The 12,459-nt window shown below is 41.8% G+C and overlaps 1 protein-coding gene across 2 annotated transcripts in view; it reads right to left on the minus strand.

Moving 5' to 3' along the window:
• Positions 1-3,607: 3,607 nt before the first annotated feature.
• The window catches only part of LOC121539199 (low density lipoprotein receptor adapter protein 1-B), a 76,762-nt gene continuing 67,910 nt past the window's right edge, over positions 3,608-12,459 (minus strand). The window contains exons 8-10 of one of the 2 annotated variants that reach the window (XM_041847516.2): positions 12,202-12,236; positions 6,079-6,110; positions 4,903-5,039 (exon numbers count right to left, since the gene is read on the minus strand). In XM_041847516.2, the coding sequence (XP_041703450.1) occupies positions 4,993-5,039; positions 6,079-6,110; positions 12,202-12,236 (114 nt within the window). In that variant the 3' untranslated portion in view covers positions 4,903-4,992. Of the gene's footprint in view, positions 5,040-6,078; positions 6,111-12,201; positions 12,237-12,459 lie in introns of both variants that reach the window. The other variant, XM_041847515.2, reaches the window with a different exon arrangement.

A 12,459-nucleotide genomic window follows, 5' to 3' on the forward strand; every position in this document is an offset into this window, starting at 1 on the left:
CGTACAAAATCAGCAGGGAATCAAATACTTTTTTCCCCTCACTGTATTTCCTATTCAACAAAACTGTATGAATAAAGGCCGAAAATTATTTATATGCTTTGTAAATATAGCAATCAAATTATAAAATGACTAACTCTAAGATCTCACCTTCCTTATATCTGTATACATATTTGTATGTTTAGTGTTACAGAACATTTGCATATTTTCTAAAGGTCTGGCTTGATCAAAACGTCTGCCTCCATCGCTGTGTATGTCACAGAGCTCTAGCTTGGATTCCTGAATTCGTTAGGAACTCGCCATTCATCTCATATTAATATTGTCCATCTATGACAAACAGAAAGTGGTTTTTGTTTAAAATCTATGAATTATTTTAGATTAATGGCTATAAATCAATCTCTGAACCATGATTAAACCACTCTCTCCTGCTGCACTACGATGTAACGATTGCAGGCATGTGCTTTGTCCGTGGCTATGATGTAGGGTCAGCCAGGAGTTGATGGACAGTCAGAAGAGCGAATTAAATGGTAGTAGGGACATCCCAGCTTCAAGTGGTTTCAGATTTCACATCCTACATCACACAGGCACAGACAAAATACTACTGTGTCCGTGGGAACCAGGGCTATCGCTCAATGCAAGCCATTCGATCGACGGTATCCACAAATCGATTTATAAGCAAAAATGTCGGTCAGAACCGGTACCAGAACCACACAGGTCCCCTTACATATATGAAGTCTTAATTAACAGGCTTTAAGTTTTTCACAAAGTTGTTGTAAAAACAAGTGAAATGCTAACGTTCGTGAGCTAGCATAAAGCAGCTCATCGGATGCTACTAGCTACTGTTAGCTAGCTAACGCGTTTGCACTTATTTGCTTCCCTCCCCCACATTAAAGTATTAATCGGTCCAGCGAATAAGTTTGAAGCACTGACCTGTATGGATTTGAACAACTAGTTGGACTGTGCTAGTGAAGTGTCAAATTTAGCTAATGTTCATAAACCAATTAAATTTTTGGCAAACCACCCACGGCACGGGCTTGGCACCTTAATTTTGCAGGTACATGCATGAAACCAGAGGTCAATGAGTTCATGTGACGTCATCACGTTATGGATTTAGCCAGATCTCCTAAAGTCTCCTACAATCAGAAATGGGCAAAGACACATGTATCTTGTTACAAAATCCAAAATACCATAAAGACCAATCAAATATAAAATACTGGTGCCAAACAATGTGACCCTATGACCCCTGCCTAACACTCTGCTATGAACAATACCAATAGCTACCATCTATGACCAATAACCCAGATAATAATGTAAGTCTCCAGAGCTTTGTGACTCCTATTTACCGAATACATATTACTCCAAATTCGCTGCGTTGGTGTCAGAAATGAGATACCATGAGGGTGACGTAATCAGAGGTGCACGTGGAGGCACAAAAGGGTTTGAAGTTGAGGCAGGGGACTTGCTTCCCGAATGAGAGTAAGTATAATGACAGCGTGGCAATAACATAGTGTGTTCGTTTTCAAAGTCGAGTTCACTTCCACCTTTTGGAGCAAATTCACTGCATAATCCTCAGTTTTGAAGTGCATTATATGTGCTTCAACTTTCTTTCAAACTCCTCCACTCATCTACCAACACCTCTCAAGGTCTCACACTATAGTACCATCTGACACCAATGCAGCAACGTTGGGGTGATAGAGGGCCACAAAATTGTGAACCACTATAAAAAGTATTTTGAAAATACAAAATACCATTCTCTGAAGTATCTTGTTACAAATTACATTGTGATTTTTCCAGGCCTTTGAAATACAAATGACTAAATACTCAAAAGTGATTGAAATACGCATTTCAAATACATGTAACAGAAATACTGCCCATCTCTGCCTACAAATGACCTAAACAAGACCTAACATTATTATCCCCATATAACATGAATTTATGTTCATGTTTAATGTTAATGCCATGAATTACTTGAATTTAACCACAGAGATAGCTATTATTTGATGAAGGAGCAGAGCAGTGTGTTTTATACAGTGCATTCAGAAAGTATTTCCCACTTTGTTACGTTAGAGCCTTATTCTAAAATGGATTAAATAAATAAAAATACCTCATCAATCTACACACAATACCCCATAATAACAAAGCAAAAACAGATATACCTTATTCAGACCCTTTGCTATGAGATTCGAAATTGAGCTCAGAGGAACATCCTGTTTCCATTGATCATCCTTGAGATGTTTCTATAACTTGATTGGAGTCCACCTGTGGTAAATTCAGTTGATTGGACATGATTTGGAAAGGCGCACACCTGTCTATATAAGGTCCCACAGTTGACAGTGCATGTCAGAGCAAAAACCAAGCCATGAGGTCGAAGGCATTGTCCGTAGAGCGCAGAGACAAGGAAGGGTACCAAAAAATGTCTGCAGTATTGAAGGTCCCCAAGAACACAGTGGCCTCCATCATTCTTAAATGGAAGAAGTTTGGAACCACCAAGACTCTTCCTAGAGCTGGCCGCCCGGCCAAACTGAGCAATCGGGGGAGAAGGGCCTTAGTCAGGGAGGTGACCAAGAACCCAATGGTCACGCTGACAGAGCTCCAGAGTTCCTCTGTGGAGATGGGAGAACCTTCCAGAAGGCAAACCATCTCTGCAGCACTCCACCAATCAGGCCTTTATGGTAGAGCGGCCAGACGGAAGCCACTCCTCAGTAAAAGGCACGTGACAGCCCACTTGGAGTTTGCCAAAAGGCATCTAAAGGACTCTGACCATGATAAACAAGATTCTCTGGTCTGATGAAACCAAGATTGAACTCTTTGGCCTGAATGCCAAGCGTCACGTCTGGAGGAAACCTGGCACCATCCCTACGGTGAAGCATGGTGGTGGCAGCATCATGCTGTGGGGATGTTTTTCAGCAGCAGGGACTGGGAGACTAGTCAGGATCGAGGGAAAGATGAATGGAGCAAAGTACAGAGAGAACCTTGAAGAAAACCTGCTCCAGAGTGCTCAGGACCTCAGACTGGAGTAAAGGTTCACCTTCCAACAGGACAATGACCCTATGCACACAGCCAAGACAACGCAGGAGTTGCTTTGGGACAAGTCTCTGAATGTCCTTGAGTGGCCTAGCCAGAGCCCGGACTTGAACCCGATCTAAAATCTCTGGAGAGACCTGAAAATAGCTGTGCAGCGACGCTCCCCATCCAACCTGACAGAGCTTAAGAGAATCTGCAGAGAAGAATGGAAGAAACTCCCCAAATACAGGTGTGCCAAACTTGTAGCGTCATACAAGACTCGAGGCTGTAATCGCTGCCAAAGGTGCTTCAACAAAGTACTGAGTAAAGGGTCTGAATACTTATGTAAATGTAATATTTCCATTTTTTATTTTTAATACATTTGCTTAAGAAAATTAACACCAGTTTTTGCTTTGTTATTGTGGGGTATTGTGTGTAGATTGATGAGGGAAAAAAACAAATGTAATCCATTTTAGAATAAGGCTGTAACGTAACAAAATGTGGAAAGAGTCAAGGGGTCTCAATACTTTCTGAATGCACTGTATATACAGTATATATATATATATATATATATATATATATATATATATAATACAATAGCCTCACACTGATACATACTTTTTATTGAATTCAGAGGTAACATAATACCAGAAATTATCAAAAATATTTTAAACTGTATCACAAATGTCAGAGATATTAACATGGAGACTTGACCTTAACTCAAACCCTCATTCCAAACTGTCAAGTAAACGATCAAAATGAGCACCAACCAGATTAGACAACATTAGTGGTACATGTAAGAGCTAGATGGTTATTATAATAACAATCACCGACATGAAAGTATGTGCTTTGTAGAGGGATTAGTGGAGAGTGCAAAAATAGATCTTGCAATAGAATAAAAATAAGACTCTATACACACACAAACATACATATAACCCACATATTATACATGCAAGTAACACAGGCGGCCGGTGAAACCTTAATTGGGGAGGACAGGCTCATAGTAATGGCTGGAATGGAATAAATGGAATGGTATCCAACACAAACACACAGTTTCCATGTGTCTGATACCATTCCAGCCATCCTCCCCTCAGCAGCCTCCTGTGGCAAGTACATTTTGTTAAAGCCCATTTGTCCAATTATTAGAGCCATTGAGCGCAGACGTAGTGATGGTCACCCTCAATCTTTATTCTTATATTTTGCATCATGGCTGAAGTTCACTCCAGCTGGCTTTGACTCCATCACCAGTGAAGTTTCCCCTCTGAGTGAGTTACTCCTCCATCCACTGACAATAACAAAGGGAACATAACTGTGGCATTAGCCCAGACTCAAACAGTGACCATGGATGTGTTGACCTTATATATACACATTATTTTCTGCCTCTAACGCTTAAATGCGCCTTCACCAAATGCTCAACAAGTAATAAATTATAGCTCGGTTTGTATCAGGTTATGTATACTGTACATACATACTCAACTTGGTATATATACACACATATATACAGTACAAACATACCAGTCAGTACAGACAAAGGCAAATTTAAAAACCAAAAAATTAATGGGGTATTGAATGTAACAAACACCAGATGACTGCATGTTTAAAATTCAATTCAAACAAATGGTTGAATTGCTTTGGTCTTAGTTCTGGAGGCTCTCGACTCCAGTAGGTCTCTCCTGGTTGGTCAGTTAGACGCGCTAACAGTCACATCCCTCAAGATGGCACCACTGAGTGGACTTTCAGGGAGAATCACATACAAAGTCCACTAGGCCTACTGTTCTTTCACAGACACCACACAGTCACTGCCTCTCTACTGCTTTCTCCCACATCCCTATCACTCTCCTTCTCCATCTTTTTCTCCCTCCCTCGACGCCTTACTTCCGCAGTGGCTCCACCCTTAGAACCCAAACATATAGTCTTTTTCGGCGTTGTCTGCATCCATTTTGTCCCAGTTAGCTGGGGACAGGCACTCTTCAGTGTTGAAGTCCTGAGGTTTTACCCCAATGTCCAGGACCTGGGGGTTAGTGCGAAACTCAGCGAGTCTGGGGGGGGGGAGAAAGAAAGACATTTCACTTATCACATTCATAAGGCAAAAGACACCATTTAACAGATGGGATGTGAACACTCAATACATTGAAATTAATGGAGATGTGGTAGCGTTAACATTCAAAAGCATTTAAATGACAAATGTGTGTATTGGCTACTAGCATAAACATTATTGTTCAACATGACAGGAAAGATACTATACAGAAATGTGTCAAACTTGAGTAAGTAACTAAAAAGACAGTGTGTTGGTCTCGAGTTACAGTATCCAGAACTAAACTGTAGAGGGATGTCTTTTTAAATGATCAAACAGTGAGGTGTGGTTATCTAAGTACTTCACACAGCTACAGCTCTCAGGCCTGACAAAACAGAATGTTTCAACACACGCCAGACTCTCAACAACACTTCACTGCTACGACACTAACACCACTTGGCTCACCATGTCATTACTCATTCAGTGATGTGGCAACAACAGTGAAATGGCTGTAGATGTGAAGCAGAATAACACACAAATTCAAGTACATGGACAAAATGAGAATAAATGACAACAATCAACATGTTAGCAGAGAACCCTGCCGTTCATACATAGCACAGCCTTCCCAACCTCTGTGCACTTTGCTGGTGTAATGTTGGAACCTGTAGTCCAACCTTACATCAGACGGGTAACTTCTCTGTCTTGGTTTAAGCCATAAGTTTGCTCAGCTTTGTCTCAACATAAGGTAAGTCAATAGGACAGGGTTCTGAGCCATGGTAATGGGATGCTCCTACAGGGAGATATGCAACTACAGGCGTTGTAATGGCAGAATCCTACAGATCCACATCCATGCTCAGACAGATGGGCTGTGTACAGTAAGGATGGAGGTTGTACACAGCCCATCTGTAAGTCGCTCTGGATAAGAGCGTCTGCTAAATGACTAAAATGTAAATGTAAAAATGTTGACAAAGGGGTCTCAGTTGTGGTGAGGGTGGTGAATGGAGTGGAGGTGACTGGGGGAAGTGAGGGTGGGACACTGCACGTCCAATGGATGGCGTCATTACCTGAGTATGATTCAAAGCTATCCAGACTGCGGCTGAGGGGTGCAAAGGAAATGTCAATAGTCAGACAGCTGTTTTATTATTCCCCTATAGTTTTATTATGAAGAACACCAGAGCATTCCCACCGAACGTAAAAGTTGCAGTAACTTCCTACAGCCAGCAGATGGCACTGTAATCCTTCTTGAGGTACAGCGATCTTAGTGAGGTCAGTATCAGTGTTGAGAAAGGGTTCCGACTCCTGGGCACAAACTTCTTTCATATTGATGTTTAAAGGAATATACAAGGAGAGAAAGTTTAGGTGCCCATACAGCTAAACAAAATCTCTCACCAATCACTCACACAGAGAATGAAGGCAAGAAATGTCAACTCTTGTCTGAAATTTTAAAACTCACACTAGTAAAACACTAATTAACAGGGATGGAGGATTGGAACTAAAACTGTTCTTGGCTTCAGAATAAGTCCTGAAGGAGGAAAACCATTCAGTCTAAAATGACAGGCATCCTTGGACTTCCAGAGTTCTGCTACCCCATAATACCACCCACAGCAAGTTTGGAGGGACAAAAGTCAATCTGCCAATACTCTTCCTTTTACTAAGAGTTATTTCCTGAAACTCAGAGGAAAAGTCCGACCTTATTTCACCCCATTCCCAGAGGTAAAAGAAAGGAAAGAACAAGCATTAGCAACAAAATATCCCTGACTGTCAATATGCAGGGAGTTTATAAACAGCCCAGTCTAGAGAATGACTAAGGTCTCACAGACAGAAGCTTATTTTCTGTCATCGCTGGTTTTGGTCTTTTTAGAAAATGTATACTCAAAGTGCTTTTAGGAGCTTGTTTAAAATCTCCAGCTGCCACTTCCAAGTCTCCTCAAGTAACTAAAAACTATCCATACTAATATATCAGCTACAGGTATGCAACTCTAAAAAAGGAGAAGCGTGTCTACAGGTACTGACATCAGCAGAACGTCCAGTTCAGTCATGTTTGGGCATAGAGGTCAGTACATATGACAGTGAATCAGTTCAGCAGCCCTCATATGGAGATATAGAGTGACAGAACTTCCTCTCACTCTTCACCACAGCTCAACACCCACTACTTCAATAGTAAGAGTGCAGGTCTGCAATCAGCTCTCTCTGATAGACAAAAGGCTTGAACCAGGGGACTCATTTATCAAAAGTGCGTGCGCAACAAAAATACTCTAAACCTTGCGTGTGCCTGTTTTCCATCAAAGGTTGGTATTTATCCATTTTGAACATGGGAAAGTGTGCGTATCAAACTACAGCTCAGACCATTCGTACGCACAACTTCTAGTGGTTGATCAACTTTATTGCAAGCAACTAACAATGATAAAACAGATACATTTGCCATTGAGATCGCATCGCAGCATTGAGATCGCATCGCAGCTTACAGCATAATATATGTTTCTTTGACTTAAGGCCTAAATCATACTAATATTTTCTGACATGACTGGTTTATTCCCGCTACACAACAAATATTAGGCTACCATTTATTCATGAATCATTCAATAGTCAAGCAAGATCGGAAGTATATAGACCGGTATCCTATTTAAAATATTTGACAGTATGGGTAGGCTACAGCATTGCTGTAAGATAGGAGTGTGACATCATAGCCCATTTAATATTAGAGCCTATACCAAGGCAGGATATAGAAACCCAACCATCTATTGATAAACAAAATATTGAACAACAATTTGACTGCATAGAAGTGTGGGCTGTAGCATTTACATTTAAATTGTTTGAATAGACAATCAATCTTGCAGAATGCGTGGCCAGTGTTTGCCACGCGCTATAGGTGGCATGCATTTTTGGTTTGAAAAAGTCACTGCAAAATATAAAAACATTCTACCCACACCTCTACAGAAATGTGATGAAATACGGCCTCCTGAGTGGCGCAGCGGTCTAAGGCACTGCATCACAGTGCTAGAGGCATCACTACAAAGCCGGGTTCGATCCCGGACTGTGTCGCAGCCGGCCGCAACTGGGAGATCCATGCACGCAAATCCTAGAATCTCCACGTACGAAAGAATTTAGTAAGAAATGTACACACAGTTGATAAATGAGGCCCCAGGTCCTCTGCCTACTAAATTTCCCTCAATTAAGGCAATCTGTGGCCGGACTGCCCATCACTTCTCCACAGAGTCCCCTCATTAATCAGTAGCATAGATTAATGGCCTAGTGAGTAATTACTGTGTGTGCAGACAAATAATTATCTGATAACAGCACTAGAATGGCCTCAATGCTTGATTACCGCCCCTCTGAAGCACACTATCCCTACCGTCAGAAAAATACTGATAAACAGAGGAGGGCCACCATCAGTTTCAACTGAAACAAAATGAAAAGAGCCCTGGGGGAAATGAAAGCACTGAAAGTCTGGAATCAGACTATAACTTAGTGGTAGACATAACAAAAACAAATAAACATATTGGGAATTGTGATTCAGGATGCATAAAGACCTCATCAGGACATGTAATTGAAACAAGAAGGACTCCTTTGAGCTCTGCATGAGTTGGTTTATTTAAAATGAGCCCTTGAGCAGGGTTGGGCAGTAACTGATTATAAAAGACCTGTAACTGTAATCAGTTACATTACCAGCAACAATATTGTAATTGGATTACAGATACTTTTGAAAAACTCAATGATTACTTATTGGATTACATTTAAAATTTTGGGTATAATGTTTGTGAAAAAATACATTATGACATCTTTCTGTTATCTCAATGACATTAAATTCAGCATTGAAAAAAAGGTTCAAGTTTAAGCTTGTTCCACCTGAGCAAGTCTGGATTTTAATGTCGCCGGAGGGGATGGCTGCAGTATTACGGGCTCCTAACCAACTGTGCTATTTTGTTAGAGTTTTTTCACATTGTTAGTAACTTATATTTTAACTTATTGTGTACATAATGTTGCTGCTACCATCGCTTATGACCGAAAATAACTTCTGGACATCAGAACAGCGATTACTCACCTCGAACCGGACAAAGATTTTTTCTTTAATGAGTCCGACGCGAAGGATATACTGCTTTCTCGGGAACGGGCCCAAATACCCGTCATTTGCGTGAAGAAAAGGAGAAAAGGGGGGCGGAGGTCGGGCTGCCTTCTGGGAATTCGTAGGCGAGTGAGTAAACCTCCACTACCAATCAACGTGCAATCATTGGAAAACAATATGGATGATCTACGATCAAGACTATTCTATCAATGGGATATTAAAAACTGTAATATCTTATGTTTCACCGAGTCGTGGCTGAACGACGACACGGATAATATAGAGCTGGCGGGATTTCCATGCATCGGCAGGACAGAGAAGCTACGTCTGGTAAGACGAGGGGCGGGGGTGTGTGTCTATTTGTCAATAACAGCTGGTGCGCGATGTCTAATATTAAAGAAGTCTCGATGTATTGCTCGCCTGAGGTAGAGTACCTCATGATAAGCAGTAGACCACACTATCTACCAAGAGAGTTCTCATCTATATTATTCGTAGCCGTCTATTTACCACCACAAACCGATGCTGGCACTAAGACCGCACTCAACGAGCTGTACAAGGCCATAAGCAAACAAGAAAATGCTCATCCAGAAGCGGCACTCCTAGTGGCCGGGGACTTTAATGCAGGCAAACAAATCAGTTTTACCTAATTTCTACCAGCATGTCACGTGCAACCAGAGGGAAAAAAACTCTAGACCACCTTTACTCCACACAGAGACGCATACACAGCTCTCCCTCGCCCTCCATTTGGCAAATCTGACTATAATTCTATCTTCCTGATTCCTGCTTACAAGCAAAAACTAAAGCAGGAAGTACCAGTGATTCGCTCAATACGGCAGTGGTCAGATGATGCGGATGCTACGCTACAGGACTGTTTTGCTAGCACAGACTGGAATATATTCCGGGATTCATCCAATGGCATTGAGGAGTATACCACCTCAGTCATCGGCTTCATCAATAAGTGCATTGACGACGTCGTAGGTACATATCCCAACCAGAAGCCATGGATTACAGGCAACATCCACATCGAGCTAAAGGCTAGAGCTGCCGCTTTCAAGGAGCGGCACACTAATCCGGACGCTTATAAGAAATCCTGCTACGCCCTCAGACGAACCATCAAACAGGCAAAGCTTCAATACAGGATTAAGATTTAATCCTACTACACCGGCTCTGACGCTCGTCGGATATGGCAGGGCTTGAAAACTTTTAAGGACTACAAAGGGAAACCCAGCCGCGAACTGCCCAGTGACACGAGCCTACCAAACGAGCTAAATGCCTTTTATGCTCGCTTCGAGGCAAGCAACACTGACGCATGCATGAGAGCACCAGCTGTTCCGGACGACTGTGTGATAACGCTCTCGGTAGCCGATGTGAGCAAGACCTTTAAACAGGTCAACATTCACAAAGCCGCGGGGCCAGACGGATTACCAGGACGTGTACTCAAAGCATGCGCGGACCAACTGGCAAGTGTCTTCACTGACATTTTCAACCTCTCCCTGACCGAGTCTGTAATACCTACATATTTCAAGCAGACCACCATAGTCCCTGTGCCCAAGGAAGCGAAGGTAACCTGCCTAAATGATTAAAGCCCCGTAGCACTCACGTCGGTAGCCATGAAGTGCTTTGAAAGGCTGGTCATGGCTCACATCAACAGCATCATCCCGGATACCCTAGACCCACTCCAATTTGCATACCGCCCCAACAGATCCACAGATGACGCAATCTCAATCGCACTCCACACTGCCCTTTCCCACCTGGACAAAAGGAACACCTATGTGAGAATGCTGTTCATTAACTACTGCTCAGTGTTCAACCCCATAGTGCCCACAAAGCTCATCAATCACTAAGCTAAAGACCCCGGGACTAAACACCTCCCTCTGTAACTGGATCCTGGACTTCCTGACGGCCGCCCCCAGGTGGTGAGGGTAGGCAACAACACTTCCTGACCCCCGCCCATTGACTCAGTACCGGTACCCCCTGTATATAGCCTTGTTATTGTTATTATATTGTGTTACTTTTTATTCGTTTTTACTTTAGTTTATTTGGTAAATATTTTCTTAACTCTTTCTTGAACTGCATTGTTGGTTAAGGGCTTGTAAGTAAGCATTTCACGGTAAGGTCTACACCTGTTGTATTCGGCGCATGTGACAAAGTTTGATTTGATTTGATTTGAAGTCAGAGACCACTACGATGACACACCAAATGCGTTTGATGGATCCTTTTTGTCTTCTTCTAATGCCTCTTAAAAGGGAGATTCCACCCAAAAACGATATTTTGGTAAATGTTTTGCATGTCAGCAATCAAGTTAAGATATATAGCTTTCAAAATACAGAAATACAGCCGGTATGATGCATTTTCAATCATATGATGCAAAACGTAGCGTCATATGATGCAAAATGCATCATACCGGCTGTATTTCTGTATTTTGAAGGTTATATATATCTTGAAAACTTGATTACTGATATGCAAAACATTTTGGGACTATATTAACAATGGACTAATGAAACAAATACCAAAAGATAGTTTTTGGGTGGAATTTTCCTTTAAGGGGAAAGTAATCAAAATGTAACTAATCAGATTACGTTACTGAATTTGGGTAATCCAAAAGTTACGTTACTGATGACAATTTTGGACAGGTAACTACAATAGTAACTAACGGATTACATTTAAAAAGTAACCTACCCAACCCTGCCCTTGAGGAATCCCAGTCTGTGTTAGAGTACAGAGAATACACTGAAGGATGTGTCCAGTCAACCTTGAACCTGCTAGTTGTATGACCGAAAATCAATGCTCTGTGTATTTATCCCTCAACCACTACCATTGTTGTCTGCAAGCTTCAATCTATCTTAAGTCCTCACTTAAAAATCTACTGTTAAATCACTGCTTGTGGGGACCTGGCCAGTAAAAAAAGGCTGAGAAAGCAGAAGATGACTAAGTTTGCCATTGAGGCCAGTAAACTAAACAGCCAGTTTCTTGGGTATAAGTGCAGCGAGCGCCCAGCGGTCAGCCAGCAGGTGGGAGTGGCAGCGTTTATAAGACAAGCCCTAACCACCGGCTATTTCCAGAGCAGTGTGTGTGTGTGTGTGTGTGTGTGTGTGGGGGGGTACTAAGGCACAGTAAAATTACACACCTTGAGAAAGCTTCATCCAGACCATCCTCAAGCTCCTGCCAGACAAAACACACATATAGACGAGTTCAGGGAAAGACCACAATGTCAAAATAATTTAAATACTGTAAAAAACAACAACATTTGTTTCGGAAAGGTTTACAGTAGGTATACTACAGGAAGTGACCACCAATAAAAATAAATGGCATCATGAATGGCTCTTTTGGTTTTACAACTACAAATGGAAGGTTTGGGTTATGAGCAGCTAAAGGAAACACACAC

Source organism: Coregonus clupeaformis, chromosome 25 (genome assembly GCF_020615455.1).
Source record: "Coregonus clupeaformis isolate EN_2021a chromosome 25, ASM2061545v1, whole genome shotgun sequence".
NCBI classification, from domain to species: Eukaryota; Metazoa; Chordata; class Actinopteri; order Salmoniformes; family Salmonidae; genus Coregonus; species Coregonus clupeaformis.